Here is a 19,094-nt window from a genome sequence, read left to right as displayed (position 1 = left end):
TTGGTATCTTGTGATGTTTAAGGTATGAAGTCGAGGTATGAAGAATTTATATGAAGGAGATGGCTTTCTGAAGGAAAAAGTCACGCTTCTGGGAAGTTCGAGAGGTTGTAAGGAGTGATCGCGTGAGGTGATGTTTGATGACGTCACTGAGGTGCTATGCGGGGAGGAAGCTCACAGTATTGAGAACAAAGCGTCTAGGCTAAAAGGGGAAAAAGGATGTGATTCTTGTCAGAGAGGAATTGGATGTTGTTTTAGCTGAAGTCAATTTTACGGTTGCTGTAGACCGAGCCCTCTTTATATAAGGTCGTCTGTTGAGGAACCTGCACAGCCATCACCCGCTGCGACGTCATCGGTCCCTCCCAGTTACAACTTCATCCTCCATTCAACTGTTGACGGATCCGCTTTGCCCAGCGCAACCCAGCCGATTGACTGCTACAGGGAAGCCTGGTGGGGAGATCTTTCATCATGTAATTCACTCACTTGTCACCGTTATTCGACTTTGAGCTTAGGCTAATCCGTAGTCTCCTATGCTATTTCATTACGTCTCGCCAAGGGTGCAGCAATACCAGCCATGCCTGTCCCCAGTCCTCTACCCACACTAACCCGGTAACCCCACTGCCTATCGAAACAAAGAGAACGAAAAGTGATCATAATAATAATAGTATACCATTTCTGTATCCCTGACAGTGATCCATGGCGTGTCTGTCGTACTTTCAATGTTCATTGCATCATTGTGCTCCACCATCCATGCTCAAAGCTAAATGCAAACCTCTCTTTGAGCTCCTCCGAGATACAGAGTTGAAGATATCTCGTACTGACACCTTGGGAAAAGGTTGGTCTGATTGCTCCTTACACTGCAAAGGCAGATCAGCATGAGAAGCAGACTTGTGTCTGGCCTGAAACCTGACAGTTAGAGCTCGTCGAACCGTTCCCATGCGACTCATAGGGGAGACAGCTTTCTTCTTGTCCTCGATAACAGGCAATTCATCAGTTCTACCCTTCTCACCCCGGCCGATTTGCTCATTTTTGCTGGTTTTTGCAGGAGCAAGTACTATGGCGGGACGCCTAGCGGTTGGAAGGCCTCCGGAGCTAGAACGTCTGTACACCCCTTCCCGGATAGCTACCATGAGCTTACTAGGCTTGAGCAAGTCCTTGCCTTTGGCCGGAGGCATTCCAGGATAAGGCAGTGAGCTCTTTGTATATATGTTGAAGATGAATCGTTCCAGATCAACTCTATCTTGTCTTCTTGTTGTCAAGACCAGCGCTGAGGCCCAAGGGGGAATCTTTGGGCGTTCGATTTCTCCATCCGCCTCAGGCGATGCCTCTCCAGGCTTATGCGTTTTTCTGATCACAATATGCTGCAAATTCGCCTTACTCGCAGAAGTGGCCAATGAGTGGATGGAAGATTTTCGGGACAAGAGAGGTGTTAAACCCGTCGAGCATTCGAGTGGGAGTAGACCTAGCACCTCAAAGGAGTATAGACTTGATTCCGATTGCCCTGCTGTCGAAACTTCGGTCAACGCCGCCGCCGCCCTAAGTATCTCGGTTTTCCATTGCTTCTCTTCAATCGCCGATGACGCGCTCAAGACCAGCTCGTACTGATTATTTTGATGTTCAAATATCAGCTTCCACGAGAATAAGCATCCGTAGCAACATAGCCCTGTACCGAGATTAAGCGTGAGCCACGGACAGGGAAAGAGGTTAAAAAGGGTCGGGATGTATGCCGCTTACCTCGCCCGTTTCTCAAGGTGTCGATCTTTAGATCACGGACGTACAAGCACGCCACAGCCCGGAGTCTTGAACAGCCGTCTCTTGAAGCAGCCAGAACAAGATAGCTCTCAAACAGAGCGCAGACGACGTATTCACCCACAATATCTGCCGGTAACTGGTAGGTCGCATGAAGAACGCCACATAGTTTGATGGGCCCCAATTGTAGGTAGATATCGTGAACAATGTCCTGCATGCCAGATCGCTGTTGTCAGTAATCTCTGCGATTAAGAAAGGTGACTATGTGGCTCACCGGCTCTGGCAGTTCGAGCTTTTCTCTCAGCAAGAGGGTTTTTGCAATGAGTTCCCTTTGCTTGAGAGTTTCATTGGCTTGATTGACTCGCTCGATTGTTGGGCGAAGGCCATCCAGTACTTCCTTGATTTTATCATGCGATAACGGGTCATCTTGGATCGGCGTGCACTTTAGTAGTTCCCTCAAGAACAGCTCATACTTACAAAGTCGCTGAACTGGCTGAGGCTAGTTAGCACAGAGATGGCGGATCTGGAAGCTGGGGCTGGAAAAACCTTGACGACAAGATCACTCAAAGACATTGATCTATTATCTGTCACGAGCTTGTTCTCTAAGGACGTCACAGACTTTGAAAGAGATTCTATGCCTCCTTCGAAGGTTTCCCAATTCGGTATTGACCCGCGCAGAAGGCTCACGTCTTGCAAGAGTAGTTCAAAATTGCTACAGAAGTCTTCATAGAGCTTGAAGGACTTTGACTGCACCAAAAAGAGTTAGCATAAAGCATCAGCCTTGATGCAGGCACATACCAATGCAGCAATCTCGTGCGCAATGTCATAGGCTTCCGAACCTTGCGCAGCCAATGAGTTGAGGTGGGCAATTATCGATGTCTTCAGGCTCTGCTTCCTCAAGGATCTGCTTTGAAAGCTATTAAGGCGTTTCAAGTCAATCGCCCTCAAGCCTTTAGCAACGCCCTGAGGGAACAGCTTATCGACCTCGGATGCAGCCGAAACGGACTTGGGGCTCACGGCACGAGCCCTTGCCAAGAAGGTCTGGTGTAGTTCTCGAATCTGTTGGACGTTGCGATATATCCGGGGTCTGACGGAACAAATGAGGAGTACCTGGTCGATTGACGGGAAAAGGTCAGTTTCAAGATCAATTGCACGAGATACTGCTTTCGGGCATACATCAGCAAGGGCCTTCAACCCGAACACGTAGTCAGTTTCAGTAGTGATGATCTCCCGAAGTATTTGACGCCTCTCAAGAGAGTGAAGTAACACTGCATGAGATATGGAAGGGCTGACAGTAGGCCTCAAGCTCTCGATTGAACCACGACCGCCCGAATGTATGCTCGGGTTGAAGGTGCTCTGTGTTGCAGCCCTTGATCTCCCTACGCTTTGGTCAGTGAAGCTCGCTGTTTTGACAATCCCCAGATGTGACGAATGGGCTGATAACTGTTCCCACTGCTGATCTTGAAGGCCACAGTGAGGTGACCAGTCGTCGTTGGAGCACTTGGTCAACAGGATCTCGGGCCAACCGTCAACGTGTTTCTGGGCTGGAGATGGAAGACTCCTCTTCAGCCAGAACTCTTCAAACCATCTCCTAAATGATCCTGAATCAGTTGATCGTCCTCCTGAGTCATGAACTGAATCACTCGCATCCGCTACTTTCACTTCTGAGTTCGGAGGTTCCACGAGAAGGAGCGGTGTTTCAGATAGGGTATCCTCCTTGGACTCTTCCATATTTGCGTGAGCATGCGAGACTAATTCAGAAGAACTGGCGTATGAACTGTCTGAATGACAAGTTCGAGAAGTTCGTTCCAAAGATCATGGTGCAGGCGTGCAGAAACCAGTAGGCGCGGCAAGAGCCATCTGCTTTATGGAAGCTGCGACCGGCACAGAGGAAGCAATGGAATGACAAACAAAACGTAACTCTAGACGCCCGTTGTAGGATCTGCAGGACTGAAGATTGACCATCTGTAATGCTATACTGTCCATCCACCTCCTGTTTGCCTTGCGCTTCTGCATCGTTTCCGCCTATCATCTCCTCCATAGCAGGAAAATACTGCGACAACACATCATAGCGTCCTTCTTGGTTGATTAAAAACACATGAAAGGAAAACGAACAACAGAGTATTTGAAGAGTCCATTTTATTCTTTGACGGATTGAATCTACCTATACCCTCCAGCGTAGACAATTAGACAGAGGAAAATGGACGCTTGATGTGCCAAGAACAGCAAAGGAGCCTTTCCGACCCCGCGGGTTATCGACTTATCTTTAAGGTGGACCCGCCACTGTCGCCCATCCGTTAGCTCTCCCGACTACAACCAACAACTTACCAAACAACACTACGATGGTCTAACTGTACCTTGTCATCAAGGGATGGGAATACCCATGAACGATAATATTCACGCCCCCACTGTACCCTCTGGACCTACGTCCGGAGGGGTTCGCCGTGACCTGTCCAAGCTGTCCATGGTGGACCTGATGCAAGAGAAGGAACGTATTGAAGCAGAACTGTCGGCCCTTAGCGCCGTGCTGACGTCTGTGAGTCGCCCGATTTACCCGGACATCTCTGGATGTTAGGACTAATAATGTGTGTTTCCAGCATGGCGTGAATATGAACACGTCTTTGACGACCTTTGATGGTTTTCCACGAGACGATATCGACGTCGCGCAGAGTAAGGTTTATCGAATTTCCATATGCGGTACGGAAACTAAATCTGAAGCATAGTCCGCACGACACGAGCACGAATAATTCACCTGCGAACCGACCACAAAGAAGTAATGAAACATCTCGAAAAGGGTCTCCATGAGCATTTCGCCAGTCTTCAACGTGCGCAAGCCGCCGTTCCCGCTGGCGGTATGAACGGGACTGCAGAACGAAGCAATTTGGGTGAGAACAGTTTATCAGATGCTGAAATGATTGGAACGCCGTTTGCCAAGGTGAACAGCGTCGTGCCCGGTAGTCCTGCGGATCAGGCTGGGTTGAAGGCCGGGGACACCATACGAAGCTTCGGAAATGTGAACTGGATCAATCACGAACGTCTATCTAAGGTAGCACAAACAGTGCAACAGAACGAAGGAGTAAGTGGTCGCATCCTCTTCTCAAGCTACACCTGGCTGACTTTACGCAGCGCATGATCGTCGTCAAGATCATAAGAAAGGACGGACCTGGGTCCAATAACACTACTGAGCTGAGTTTAGAACTCATACCACGCCGTGATTGGGGAGGTCGTGGCTTATTAGGTTGTCATCTTATTCCACTATGACGGGAGAACCGCAGGCCAGATTGACATCGGCTCAATGGCACTGCAGGAGGAAATGCATTCGTCATGACGTCTGCTCGTGCCTTGCTCCTCTTTTTCTACTCTGATGAGAAATGCGGTATGGCCTTTATGATCGAGTCGATGGTAGGATCAAGCATAAATTGGCGTTACTGTTTGTTTAGGCTGCAAGCGGAGATCCGAAGTCCGAGAAAGAATGTATTAATAATTGATGCATGGAACTCCAAGGTACCTTCGTGCCTAATCTGTAAAAGATGTAGAACATGGACAAATCAAGATGAGATAAGTGGGAAAATCGTACTTTGCAAAGAGTGTATTTCGTAGATTTACTGGCTGCACGTGCCCTCAGGCGTCCTTGGACCGCCATCTCGCGGGGCACCGTCATCCTCAGGCAACAACACGTGACTTCAACCTGTTGTGACCGACTCTGGGCAAAAATTCCATCACCAGAATAGTCTTTCGCTCTGCTTCTCCCTGGCTTCAACCGTTCTGTTGAACACACTTTTCTCCATCAACGTCGCGTACTTTTTTGACGACTTTCCATCATATAAATACAGCGTGATTTTTTTCGCGACTTGACTTTTTCTCCATTTCCAAACGTCACAGAATCATCGCCATGGCTGCTCCGACTACACCAACCTTCAAGCTCGTCCTTGTTGGTGACGGTGGTACCGGTAAGGCAAGTAAAATTATACTCATATTGCGTTTTACTCTTATGACATGCGGCATCTTTCTCTGCCTGCATTTTACGAAGGCTCGACGCTCATTGACCTACTTGCGTGGACTTGATTTCCTCATCGCCCCCCACCGCCAACGAGAAAAAAAATCACCCCATGTCGAAATTCCTTGCGGGATCGCTAACATTCATACCTTGTAGACCACCTTCGTCAAGCGCCACCTTACTGGTGAATTCGAAAAGAAGTATATCGCAACTCTCGGTGTCGAAGTGCACCCTCTGACTTTCACCACCGTATGCCCCGCCAACAACCCCGCTCTATCGTTCCACTTAGCTTCCTCGAGGCGACTAACCTTTCGCGACAGAACCTGGGAACGATTCAATTCGATGTATGGGACACAGCCGGTCAGGAGAAGTTCGGCGGTCTGAGAGATGGATACTACATCAACGGCCAGTGCGGTATCATCATGTTCGATGTCACCTCCCGTATCACGTACAAGAACGTCCCCAACTGGCACCGTAAGTTATTGTCAACTTAACATGGAGAGTGATGGCCATACTGATCATCACAAAACAGGTGATCTCGTCCGTGTCTGCGAGAACATCCCCATCGTTCTCTGCGGTAACAAGGTCGATGTTAAGGAGCGCAAGGTGAAGGCCAAGACGATCACTTTCCACCGCAAGAAGAACCTCCAGTACTACGATATTTCGGCCAAGTCCAACTACAACTTCGAGAAGCCCTTCCTGTGGCTCGCCCGCAAGCTGGTCGGCAACGCCGCCCTGGTGAGTTTACGCGCCTACATAGCCTTGCGATAGCACTTTCAACTAACACGCTGACTCAGGAATTCGTTGCTGCCCCTGCTCTTGCTCCTCCTGAGGTCGCTGTCAACGCCGAGCTCATGGCTAAGTACGAGGAGGAGATGGCGACTGCCGCTACCATGCCTCTGCCCGACGAGGAGGATGCGGATCTGTAAGCGTATCGCACAGATTGGATCGGGGGCAAATTGCGGTCATTCATCCATGCCTGCGGTTTCCTCCCGGTCATTTGGATTCGTTACGCCATGCCTCGAGTTACGATACAACGATAGCGGTCGGTGGAAATAGCCTGAAGGGAAGGTCGGCACTGTCATGCATTGGAATCTTACACAACTAGTAGTTTTAGACGCTTATCACAATTTTGCTCCCTTTTTTCCTTTTCTTTTTCGCGAACGATAACTCTATTTACGACAACAAAAAGCAAATATGTTGACAGGATTGGACCCTCTACGGATGGTCGAAAAAAGTTTTCATACCGTCTCTTTGCTTCAAGGGGGTCATCTACTCCTCTTACTCCCATACAGAGCCTGACAGCGTAAGCCACTGCAGGGCAAATAGACGTACTACCTGGGTAGACTAATCCATGAACATCCATAAGGTAGCAAACATTCGCCCCATATGGTGGAATTCCAAGGAACAACCTCTTAAATTAATCGACTTATTGTGGGTGACGTCATAGGCTTTCTTTTATTGGATTAGGTCAAAAGAACAGCACTACATGTCTCAACCAGTTGTATACAACATCTAGGAACGTCAGCACTACCTTATGCAGTTGGCGTATCCATTACGGATGTACGTGAGGCAGCGAATTTATGAAATAGCATGAAATCTATGAAGGGTCAAGACTGCATTCTATCTGCTGCTCTGAGTCTGCCGATATCGTAATGATAAATACGAACTTGTCCGGAATGTAGATAGGAAAGAAGGCAAAATACAAAATAAGAAGGGGAAAGGTAGCGATCTAGGGTATCGTATCGAAGTAAAGCCGAAACGGATGCAGAATGCCGCCAACGCCGTACCGCGCATATTGGATGATGAGGAGCCGTTACCGAACGCCCTGTAGAAAAATTCAGTTAGTTTCTAGTACAAAGGTTCGAGGAATGGGTTGACATACGAATAAATAGGCCAGTTCCTGAGTTCCCAGGCGAGAGACCTTCTTCAAGGCCTTCTCGTCCAGAGCACCCTCAATGACCTCGCGTTTTTTCTCCTGAAGTTCAAGGATACGGTCCTCGACTGTCTTTTGTACAAGGATTCGATGGATCTGGACCTGGCGCATCTGCCCAATGCGATGAGCGCGGTCGATGGCCTGTTCCTCGATGTAGGGGTTCCAGAAGGGGTCGAAGATGATGACCTGGGACGCAGCGACGAGGTTCAGGCCCGAGTTGCCCGCTTTCAGGGAAACCAGCATGATCTTGCAGTCAGGGTTATCGGTGAATTCCAGGACGGCGGCGTTTCGATCACCAGGTCTCATGCTGCCGTCATAGCGGCGATAGCCCCAACCTCGACGCACGATCGGGACCTCGAGGAGATCCAACAGCGATGTGAACTGGCTAAAGATGATGGTTTTCTCGCTATCCTCTCGGTCCTGAATCTCCTGAAGGATTTCAAGAGTCTTCTCAATCTTTGCACTGGTGACCCAGGTTTTCTCCAATCGGCGAAGGTACTTTTGTTTCGATTTGATATTCTTCGATGCCTCCTTCTTGAGTTCCGCAAGGCTCTTCTTGGTCTTCTTGGCTTTCTTTCCCTTCTTTGTCTTGGACTTTCTGACTGATGCTGGGTCATCCTCGTCATCAACGATGAACCGAGACAAGCTGTCATCATCATCATCGTCGTCGTCGTCATCGCTATCGTCATGATCCTCATCATCTCCTTCGTCAGGAAGAGGCTTAAGGGACCCGACTTGATCGGGATCATCCGCATTCGGAGAATGAATCTTCTTAAACGTCAGATGGTCGGTGACCTTCTTCGGATCGACACGCCCGCGACAGTTCGGACACTTGATCTCCGCTGCACCATCTTCACCACGCTCCACGGCAAGTGAGGGATCGGTCATCCTAGAGAAACACTCGGCACAAGCACTATGACCGCATGGGAAAAAGATAATCGGATTGTCAACTGCGTCGATACAAATGGGACACTCAAGGTTTTCGTTCTCTTTGAGACGGACCACAACCTCGTCTCCGAAAGCTTTCGCATTGGCAGCAAGATCCAGCTCGTCAGTAGCCGCATTGACCTCGACACTAAAATCAGACATCAAGTGTGGGTGGCAGCAAGCCTGACGAAGTCGAAGAAGCAGAACGAGGATGTTGGAGTAGTTTCTTCCAACGGTGTTAGCCCTGAGATACTTGTTGAACTGAAGCTGAGTTTTGCTCTCAAGCGCGTCGTAGATCGCCTGTTCATCCTCGCTGAACACAGCATGTACCTTCTCTGAAACCCTGGGTGGGAGCCGTAGGATTGGCTGGCCGTCGATCTTCGATGTTTTGGTCCGTCTAAGCAGAACCGCCTTCAGCAGAACCTGCAGTTGTTTCATAGCTTTATCGCGAGGCTCGCCAGGAGGACCCTTAAGTGGTCGGGTAAATTCCTAAATAATCGGTCAACCTTCAATTCTCAATTAGCCAAACACGGCGTGATCATCGACACTTACTTTGTTGAAACGATCGATGCTGGAATAAGGTCTGATGCGAAGGAATTTCAACAATGACTGTAGTTCTTCGACAGTGTTCATCATTGGAGTTCCGCTCATACACCAACGATAGGTGGAATTGAGACGGCAACATGCTTGGGCGGATCTCGTATTTCGATTCTTGATGCACTGAGCTTCGTCTATGATGACTCGGTACCACAGACTGCTCGGGCCGAGACATGGCAGATTCTTCAACAAAGTTCTGGATAAAGCCTCCTCGTTCGCGCCAGCCGACTGTAGTTCGTCATACTTTTCCCTGCGCTTCAGTTCCGAGGACAAGGTTCCGAACGTGGTGAGGACCACGTCGTAGTCTCTCAGGTCTCTATAGCTGACCGCTCGCTTGTCACCGTGTAGAACATAGACGGAGAGTTGATGCCTACCCGGCTTGAGAGCCTTCTGAATCTCTCGCTTCCACTGCTGCATTAAAGAGACAGGAGCAATAATCAATGTGGGTTTCCGCTCTGGATCCGTAGACGGGCGGGACACCATGAGAGCAATGGCTTGTATGGTCTTTCCCAAACCCATATCGTCGGCCAGGATACCGCCTTTCTTTTCGCTCTCTTCCATCGTCTTCATCCAGGCAAGTCCCAGTTTCTGATGCTCCAGCAAAGTGTATCTGAGCGCATCTGGAGTGCCTTCCCGCTTTTCCTTGGCAATTTCGGTGTCAGGTCTAATCGTTTCGAGCAATTGTTTGATTTCTTCCTGAACTTGCTTGGGATCCACACCAGGCTCATAGAAATCACTAGATCGAGAAAATATTGTTAGCATGATGATGCAGTTGCGACCTCAAGGCGCAGGGCAGCATACCTGTAGCCCTTCAACGAAGCATAGTAATCATCAGCAGAAAGTCCATTGGGCAAGCCGGAAGACCCTGAGGGTGAAAAGTACGACGCAAATCCTTCAAAGACCGATCTTCCCGCCTGCTGTAACATCTGCCGGCTTGCTTGAAGCCTTGCCATAGTATTGTTCAAGACATTGGGGCCGTACACAGAACCTTGAGGAGCACTGTGTCCAGGTGGAATCGAAGGATGAACAACTGGGGCGTATCTTGCCACGCTCGGACGATTCGGAGAATGGCCCGGATGCGTATTATAGCTCGGATACAGTCTGTGATGGCCTTGGGGTCTGGCCTGACCATTGTGGAAATCTCGGGGTGAGATCTCTGCTATATCGCTGTCATCACTATCGCGCAAGGTAATAAGTGGTAAATGCTGTACTTCTGAATGTCTCAGTTCAGGGGATGACGGAATGCTGTAGGATGAGCGCGAACGATCCACAAGTGGCGTATTGATAAAACGATGCTCGGGAATGGAAGATGGTCCCGCTTCGCCGCGATATACCAGGGGACCTTCGGAAGTAAACTGGATGGACGACCCTGAATAATTCGTAGAGGCGGTGCTACGAGCTGAAGCTGGACGAGGAGGTTCATACAGCCCGTTCATGAGCATACGGGCATACTCTTCGTCACGACGCTCCTGCTCCTTTCGCTCTTCGAGCCATTGCTCTTCTTTTCTCTGCTCTTCCTGGAGTGCGCGCAGAGTATCGTCATTGTCTAAGCCCAAAAGTCGCTTCAGTTCCTCAGACTCGTCGTCCAATTGGCTCTGATGACTGGAAGAAGACGCTGTGCTAGAGTTAGAAGGACGTCTGTCGTCTGCTGCTCGTTTCTGTGGCCGTGAAAGGTTAAGGTCTACGCTAGCACTCTCACGCCGGCGCTTCCGACTGGATCCAGCCTCCAGAGGAAGACCTGCAGGTACCCTCGAAGGGGACATCGCAGAGCTAGAGCTAGAGGAAGCACGTCTCTGCGTAGATCCTCCTCCAAGTGGCCGATCCAGGTCATCGTCGTCATAACCATATGAACTCGATCCCTTGTTATTGTTAGCATTATCCGTTGAAGCTCTTAATATACTTCCTGAAGAACGACCTACGCTTGTGGGGAGTCCAGCCTGAAATGGCCGTCTTGGAGGAGACATAACAGAGCTCCCCCACTGAGGAGGACTCAAAGCACCGCTTGAATATGGAAGAGCAGCGCCGTCTAGCTGTGCATGAGACAATGGCGAGCCAGGCGTAGCCGAACGGGCAACCGGAGAACGTGTCTCAGGAGTGGCTTGGCCGCCCCGACGCAGTCGCGCAAGGCGCGTCTCCAAGTCTCTGATAATGTCGAGTAATTCTTGTCTCTCTTCGACAGCATTTGGCCTTTGCTCGTTTAAGCTTTGCAGAATGACTTGATGCAGTTGAAGATCGTCCTCGAGATCGTCAATGGACGCATCCTCCGCGATATTTGCCATGCTCGCGTGGAGGCTCCCAGCCTGTCGAGAACAGCTTGTCGCCTAGAGCAGTAAGAGATTCGCTAGCCAAGTGGCGAAAAAAAAGTTCACTCAATTGTCCACTACTCTTAGATAGACGTTAAATGAGTGACATCAGAAAGAATCAGGAAGATGGTAAACAGTTGAAGAGACTCAAAGGAGTTGATGGTTTAAGGATTCTGGTGTTCCTTCTTGGCAGAAAAAAGCAACAGAGATAAAACAACACGAGAGACGTCAAGACAAAGAGTGAGGGAAGGCTGCGCAGTCCTAGAGGAGTCACAGACAGAGGATCTGACTTCCTCTGCTGGTTTTTCTGACCAGCGCAATCGAGATTCAAAGAGTGTGTACGTAGTTAACTTTGGAATCGGAGTAGGGAGCTGGAAAGGAGATCTATCCAACACGGTGGCGACAGCGCGGATACTTCTCTGGATCAATTTTTTCTCTTCATTGATTTCTCTTTCTGTCACTCAGGTTAATGTTGACAGATCGACACATTGAAGGGCTTCTGGTCATAATGACTCTAGGAATTTCAATGTTTGACAATATCCATGGTTCCATTGAGAAATATCGATTTTTTTGCTAGTTGTCTCTCATTCTGACGACGTCCTAAAATGGAACAAGCTCATCAAGGACAAATACCTCTTAGAACACCCACAATAATGACGTTCAGTCATTCACTTCACATTATTTGAATAGAACAGTCACCTTCTACATGCTTGGAGCAGAGCAATTATAGTATGCAGAGACTTTTTAGTCGGAGCACACAATATGCCTTCGCAAACATGGTCTTATATTGGATAGTGGAAACCCCTGTGAGGATTTCTCTGCGAGACAAATTGTTCAATCACAATGAGTTGATTCGCAGCCATGATTCCCATCTAAGCCATGAGCTGCTACAAGGAAAGATCTTCTTTATGTTGATATCGAGCAAATATTGTACTTGGTTTTACAGGTTAGAATTATCCTAGCAAGGATTTCCCGTAGGAGAACCGCTATGCGATCAATTATGCTAGCTGATAGCGCGTCATTATATGTATAAACTCTCAAGCACACGATCATTTTCCTTTATCCATTTTAGCATCGGACACATCGGAGCAGGGAGGTTCTTCGGTGCTATCACTGCCAGGACTGGAAGAATAATTTAACCGTGTAACAAGGAAGCATCGGGGAATGAACCAGTTCATTGGATTTCTCAACTGCTTGTGCTGGTCGTTGAGACTAGGTTGAGTAAGTTCTCGCATTGCTTTCTGTTCTGAGTATGGTTGAAGCCTCAGATAGGCATAGAGTGGGGAGAAATTCATCGGTATTGTGCTGTAGCCTGTAGATCTACTTGGGGTCTGTTCTTGGATCCAAATACTGTGTCTTCATCTTAAATGCGTGCCAGATTGGTAATGGAATACAGGTCCCTTGGTCTGAGGATATATTGTTCTGTAGTTATGCATGTTTACACCCTCTCTATCCGTACCCCAGTGTAGGAGACAGTCTCAATTCCAAGTGATCATCTGCATGAAATAAAGACAGAATGCACAAATGCATCATCAGAAATTGAAGGTTACCCCATTCCATGGAATCTCAGCGATCAATCACAGGGAGCCTCCAGCCTCGGCAAGTTCGAAAGCTGACAGCGCCATGCTATGAAGATCCCCGACCGCCCCGGAGGAATTCACATGTCTGCCCCCGAATTCTCCGGGGAAGCTGATCGTAATCCCAGCTCATAACTACCTAATAAGAAGAACAATATCCCCAGTCTTCTTCTCCGTTTATCGTATCTGACTTTGTACTACCAACTATCCAACACTCCTTCATCGAATCCTCAAAAACCCAGAACAGTCATACAATCCATCACCATGTCTCTCAAGAACGGTACGTCATCCCCACACCATCCAACCAACCGACCAGAAGCGAAAGCCCAACTAACAAGACCCCCGAGGAAAACAACAGACGCCTTCCCCTCCTCCGCCGCCTTCGACGTGATCAACTCCGCCCTCCAGTCTGACGAAGCCGAGCGCAAAGACGCCATCAAGAACGCCAAGGCCGTCGTCGCCTTTAACCTCAAGAACGCCTCCGGCCAGGAGGAGAGCTGGTACCTCGATCTCAAGGACAAGGGCGTCGTCGGCAAGGGTGCTGCCCCCGCCGGTGGAAAGGCTGATGGTTCGTTTTACTCTCTCTTCCAAGGATCAGTGGAGTAGGTTGGATGGGTTCAGGCTGACCAGCGAGTCGAATTAACAGTCACTCTCTCCCTCTCCGATGCCGACTTCGCTTCCCTGGTTAGCGGAAAGGCGAATGCGCAGCGGCTCTTCATGGGCGGCAAGCTCAAGATCAAGGGGAATATCATGAAGGCGACGAAGATGGAGCCTGTGCTTAAGAAGGCGCAGAGCAAGGCTAAGCTATAGATACCCTCCGTGCCGCCCTTTTTTTTTTTTTTTTTGGATCGCTTTTCTCGATGATGTATTTATTTGCTATATAACGAATACACATGTCCTATCACCTTATTTGTATTCACGTGAGGTTCAAGCGTCCGGAAAATGGACAATTGAAGAAAACGACAGTGTCAATATGCAAGAAGAGAAAGTAGCCGAAGCTAAAAATGGAAAGAATGGTAAGCTGCAGGATGGTACGGCTACAAGGTGAAATAGGCGATCGTGTCCGCGTATGTAGCAAGATTATTGCTGTACAGCGCCAGTGAGGCCCCGTTCTTCACGATCATGTTCGTCGTTCCCACGGTGCTTAGAGCGTAGACGACCAGCCCGCTGGTGCTGCCCTCAATGCTAAAGATTTCACTCTGGCATTGCCCGCCAGGGAAGTCGGAGCAGGAGGTGCTGTAGTAGTTGAAGAAACTGTACAGCCCTGCACCGTAGATAATAGTGTTCTGGCTGTTCAAGACCCGGAGACCGAGCGCATCGCAGTTCCCAGGTAGGCAGCTGCTGTAATCTGGGTCATTAAGAGCCGTGTTCCTGGGATATGGGCTATTGGCTGCGTTGGGATTAGGTTGATAGTATCTGCTTTGGTCAATAAGATTTCAATATTGAGAGAACAGTTATTGACTCACGGTGTTTCTGTCTGGATGAAGCTCGTAACTACAGACTGAGAGCCCGAGAACTGATACTGATACAGCGAATGGTGCTCGACTCCGGTACCGTACCTGGAGTTGAAGTCAGTTTAAAGAAGACAAAAACTGCGAGTGGACCAATTAACTTACAGCCAAATGTTCTTTCCTTCTACCAGAAGCCCTCGGCCGGTGTAGACGGAGATCCGGGTATCGCCACCGTTGTCGAGGTCATGATCGGCTGTCCACAGCCAAACGTTCTCGAGGTAGACGTTACTCGCACTGCTCGTGATATGCATCGACATGTAAGCCGCTTCGCAGGCTGCCGAGACGGCTGCGGAGGTCGGGCACTGCACGGCTTGTAGGCTAGAACCCGCAAACCCGCCGATTCGTGCGTGAACATCCCACATGCCTGAGCCTTGACTTGCCGCCAAGTTCCACTCGATAAGCACGGCACCAGGCGTCGAGCCTTGCGTGCTAACGATCATATCTGACCATTCGATGGTTCCAGACTCGCCTGCCTTACCAACTCGGATCACCGGCACAGGCTGGTTGATGTTGGACCACAGACTCCCGCTAGCCATGATGACCGGATATGATTCTCCTACAATCCGCGAACCAGGAGGTATGTAGAGTGTGCCGGTCACCTTGTACACGCCCTGATCGAAATAGACAATTCGTCCTGAAGACACTGCTGTGGTAAGAGCAGCTTGAATTGCGGCAGTGTCATCGGTAGAGCCATCGCCCTTGGCTCCAGCACTTCGTATGCTCAAAAACGAAGAGGTCGGAGACGCTTCATACTGCGGCTTTGACTTGGTATAATATCTCGAACTTCCACTAGACAGTAGAGCGCTGGGTCTTGTTGGCGCAGTAATTGCACCCTGAAAGTTGGTCGGTCCGGAAGGAGTATATTTGTGTCCCTGACCCCACGCAGCGATGGTCATAGCTCCGGTTGACCCGGTAAGGACGGTGCCACTTGGGCCCTTGACAGCCACGGGAACGTTGTTGAGGGCCACATTCTCCAGAATCAAGCTACCATTGCTCGAGCTCGAGCTCTGCCAGGCTGTCTGAACGAATACAGGACAGTTCTCGACCGTACTGTCAAGTACAATGGCAGATCCAACCAGCTGAGCTCCAGGACCGCCGTTGGCAATTGAAAAGGCCGTGGTGCAGTTTGTCAGAGTGAGTCCTTGGTATGTCCAGCCCCAGTTCCAAATCTGGGAGATACCAACAACGGCGTTTGAAATGTGCAGATTGCGCATGGTGAATTGCTGGTTTCCGATGTTGAACCCATACAAACCGCCTACGGTCGTAACGTCGGTGATAAAACCGCCAGATCCTTTAGGAAATACTCAGCTGTGCCTCGCTTCGTACAGAACAGATCTATGGCTTACCGTTCTCAATGAAAAGACCTTGATGCTGCGTCCCGGCGCCAGAACTCATCAAGATCTGGACGTTTTGGATGCTGGTAGCTTGGCCGGTAGGCCAATGAATACCGGTGGCAGCAGTACCCGCAGGTATGGCAGTCAGATCGAGGATCACATTGCGAATTTGCCTGAAGAAGACGTTCGTCGATGTCCAACCMTGGTTACCGTCGCTCTGATATTGATCGCCGTCTATCAAACCCAGTCCTGTGAATCCTGGCGTCGCCTTGATGACAGGAAGCGAGTTTGGGTTGCCAATAATCTGGGTAAAGTAGTAATCAATGATCGGCGAAGAGATTATGTATGTGCCGGCCGGGAAGTAGACAATCGCAGGGGTTGTAGTTGAAGAGTCGCGACTTGCTGGGGAGAAGCGACCACCAGCGCTCATAGCTGCGTTGATCGCAGCAGTATCATCCGTTACGCCATCACCTGGAGATTATAATAAGAACGCGAACCGCCAGTATCGTTACGCGAGGACGCACCTTTAGCACCATAGTCCTTGACGTTGCGAAAGACCTTGTATGTAGAAGGGTTTGGATTGAAGGCCGCGATGCCCTGATGAGAGATGTCCGCAAGCCAGTATGCCGGATCAGCAACCGCTGCAGCTGCAGCTGCAGCAAGGTTAGAAGAGTGCCCTACAGCTGCCGAAGACGCAGCAGCAGCCGCGACTGTCGGGGAGGCGCTGATCACTCCCGACGCACTGGAGGATGGTGCAGCCAAGTGGCTTCGAACAGGGCTGCTCAGAGGCTGCGCGCGCGCGCCAGCAAAGAGCCAAACAGTAATAGCAAGCCAATTGACATGCATTTTGGAATTTTCCTGAAGCTGCTCAGGTTGGTGAGAACACAGTGATGAAGAAGGGGCCATCCATCACAATAGTCGGGGCATTTGCGCGCATTCTTATATGCAACGTACTCCATATGAAGAGTCACATTCTCAGATTCGGCCGCTTCATTTCGAAATAAAGTGGACGAGTCTTCAGGATACTCCCCTAGCCAACCAAAGCATTCATGTTCACTTAGGTGTCAGCGGGCCTACCCTAAATCCTCAGATCAGACATGACACGGAGGGCTAGGGCAAAGCCGAACGCCACAGGCGGTATCTACATGGCCAAGTGAAAATGGCATTGCCGTATTGGGAAATATCTCCATTTTAAAAGCGACATTCTTGCTGGGGAAAGCTGGGGGAGACGGCTGAAGAACAGGGAAGAGTACACGGTGTGATGCTTTGAACCCTGTCATCATGAGTGATTAGTCGGAGACACGTCTCAGAGGAAGCAACGCAATCAATTCTAGAAGCAAAATTGGGCATACGGTGTGACGGTGTGATATGCCATGGTGGTGACTGAGTCGGCGTTGAATTTCCTTCAGCCACTGAGGTGAGAGTGCACTTCGATCAGGGGGTTGATCCATCTCAAATTCTCAAATAGTACTCCGTAGTTTGACTGATCGGCATGAATTTGTAGTCCTGAATGGGGGAAATATTAATTTAAAGTAAAGGTTAAGGCGACTCGATCTGCTTTGATTCGTCGTTCCATTCCTCTTTGAAGCAAGCGGCAAGCCGACACTATTCGAAAGCCGCGTCCACCCCATGCAGGGGGGTCAATGTGACTGAGACCCCCCAGATGACTCGGCCAATGTGACTTGAAATCGACCGGTGACCGGGATAGACCAGCAGTGTAGTATGCAGAAGGTCATCAGCCTAACTCATTTAAGAGACGCAGGTCCAGGGACAGTCAACTCACCGAAGTGCGGAGTACTCGTCTCGGTAATTATGGGGCAAGGAAGAGACGATGCGCTCTACTCCGCAGTCTGCCAACATCGTACGGAGTAGACATCTACTCAGCATACTCCGTAGGTTCATTCTATTAAGCCTCGGAATTGAGACGAACCCTTTAAGTAAATACTACTTCGTAGATAGATGGTACTTCATCTACTCAAGAGTCAGAACTGACAACTGTGCACTATGTCTCTAACAAAGCCGGCATACCAAAGACGTTATAGCAAAGCCAGCATAACAAAGCCGGTAGTCTATATTAATCTTCGGCATAAGGTTACCCCACGAAAGGTACATCATTTCAGGCATATCCACACATCTCAGACGGCGCGTTAAATGTAACTTCTGTCAACTGAGAAATGTAACCATAGACCACACTCGCATCGCATGATCATCATTTCGAATCAAGCTTGAGGGCACCAAGATGGTCACTCCTCGGTCAAGCAAGTGTCCTTCAACTCTAAACGCTGCGGTGTGGGGCATGCGAAAGAAATTCAACGGTCACTCAGTCCGTTTCCGAAAGTCGAGCAGACGGTGTCTAGTAAGGTCACAAAACTCTCAGGCACATGTGTAGTCGCAACATGGCTTCCCGCGCATTATGACTATGCACTTAATTGGAGCCGGCAAGCCACTGCTGGCAGGTTGACTTGACTGTTGCAGCTATCAGACTCCACAGTTTCAACCTGACGGCAGGTAGTCGCCCTCTCCACCACAGGTTGAATCAGATATCTCCCTGCCCTCCGTAGCAGACCCGTCGACGGTAATGATGACTTGATCGTAGTGTATTGCTTAAAGAGCCTCTTGGGAAGCACATCAAATCCCCGAAACAGTTCGCATGAATGGAGGAATGCCAGATTTGACCGGAGGCTGCGTGGATATACCTGAACTCAACAACGATGGATAGTCTCTTCTTCTAGGGTAGAGGATATCCCGCTGCTTGCATCAGCTTGCTCGACTGAAAAACCCGAGTCGAAAACTGAGTGAGTATAGGGAAATGCTTCGCGCTAGAAAGTATTATAATCTAAGAATCGTTCATGTCAAGGGAGCTTCCAAAGTCAATAATCTTCAAACGCAATCTTGACCATAACTTCAGCATTTCGAGGTTCCATGAAATTGCATTCTCAACCTCAAACGGTCATAGAAGCTTTCAAGGTCCGCGCTCATGGACGGGCAATGTGTACCTGATAAATTTCCACCAGGTCTGGACCAGCAAGCACCTCTTTGCCAAAAAGACGTCAAATATACTGCTGTTTTGACGTTGCTGGTTGTGCCATGGCAACCACAGAAGGCATGTCGCAATTATATACCGTATGATTACATATGATACGCCTTTTTGTAGGGAGTATCTTTA

The 19,094-nt window shown here is 49.4% G+C and overlaps 6 protein-coding genes across 6 annotated transcripts; 3 read left to right on the top strand and 3 right to left on the bottom strand.

The window, feature by feature from the left end:
* Positions 1–728: 728 nt before the first annotated feature.
* Aspvir_010035 (putative Rho guanyl nucleotide exchange factor) lies at positions 729–3,477 on the bottom strand (the record flags this gene model as incomplete). The annotated part of the gene is made up of 5 exons (XM_043273172.1): positions 729–1,660; positions 1,732–1,957; positions 2,021–2,239; positions 2,293–2,493; positions 2,545–3,477. The coding sequence occupies 5 exons, from the start codon at positions 3,475–3,477 to the stop codon at positions 729–731; spliced, it is 2,511 nt and encodes an 836-aa protein (XP_043129107.1).
* A 640-nt stretch (positions 3,478–4,117) lies between these two features.
* Positions 4,118–5,007, top strand: Aspvir_010034 (putative 26S proteasome non-ATPase regulatory subunit Nas2; the record flags this gene model as incomplete). The annotated part of the gene is made up of 4 exons (XM_043273171.1): positions 4,118–4,282; positions 4,344–4,416; positions 4,470–4,822; positions 4,873–5,007. 4 exons carry the CDS (start codon positions 4,118–4,120, stop codon positions 5,005–5,007), a joined length of 726 nt encoding a protein of 241 aa, XP_043129106.1.
* A 631-nt stretch (positions 5,008–5,638) lies between these two features.
* On the top strand, positions 5,639–6,672 carry Aspvir_010033 (Ran family GTP-binding nuclear protein; the record flags this gene model as incomplete). Its single annotated transcript, XM_043273170.1, has 5 exons — positions 5,639–5,677; positions 5,900–5,992; positions 6,064–6,217; positions 6,276–6,481; positions 6,541–6,672. The coding sequence occupies 5 exons, from the start codon at positions 5,639–5,641 to the stop codon at positions 6,670–6,672; spliced, it is 624 nt and encodes a 207-aa protein (XP_043129105.1).
* Positions 6,673–7,559: 887 nt separating this feature from the next.
* Positions 7,560–11,482, bottom strand: Aspvir_010032 (DEAD/DEAH box helicase; the record flags this gene model as incomplete). Its single annotated transcript, XM_043273169.1, has 5 exons — positions 7,560–7,571; positions 7,629–9,095; positions 9,159–9,939; positions 10,005–11,062; positions 11,123–11,482. The coding sequence occupies 5 exons, from the start codon at positions 11,480–11,482 to the stop codon at positions 7,560–7,562; spliced, it is 3,678 nt and encodes a 1,225-aa protein (XP_043129104.1).
* Positions 11,483–13,347: 1,865 nt separating this feature from the next.
* Aspvir_010031 (SCP2 sterol-binding domain-containing protein) lies at positions 13,348–13,893 on the top strand (the record flags this gene model as incomplete). Its single annotated transcript, XM_043273168.1, has 2 exons — positions 13,348–13,651; positions 13,730–13,893. 2 exons carry the CDS (start codon positions 13,348–13,350, stop codon positions 13,891–13,893), a joined length of 468 nt encoding a protein of 155 aa, XP_043129103.1.
* A 227-nt stretch (positions 13,894–14,120) lies between these two features.
* Aspvir_010030 (glycoside hydrolase family 55 protein) lies at positions 14,121–16,774 on the bottom strand (the record flags this gene model as incomplete). Its single annotated transcript, XM_043273167.1, has 5 exons — positions 14,121–14,499; positions 14,550–14,642; positions 14,700–15,885; positions 15,941–16,399; positions 16,453–16,774. 5 exons carry the CDS (start codon positions 16,772–16,774, stop codon positions 14,121–14,123), a joined length of 2,439 nt encoding a protein of 812 aa, XP_043129102.1.
* Positions 16,775–19,094: the final 2,320 nt, after the last annotated feature.

The sequence above is a fragment of the Aspergillus viridinutans genome (assembly GCF_018404265.1).
Source record: "Aspergillus viridinutans IFM 47045 DNA, scaffold_9, whole genome shotgun sequence".
Taxonomy (NCBI): Eukaryota; Fungi; Ascomycota; class Eurotiomycetes; order Eurotiales; family Aspergillaceae; genus Aspergillus; species Aspergillus viridinutans.
The sequence above is the reverse complement of the archived record's forward strand: the minus strand, read 5'-3'. Positions and strand labels throughout refer to the sequence as shown.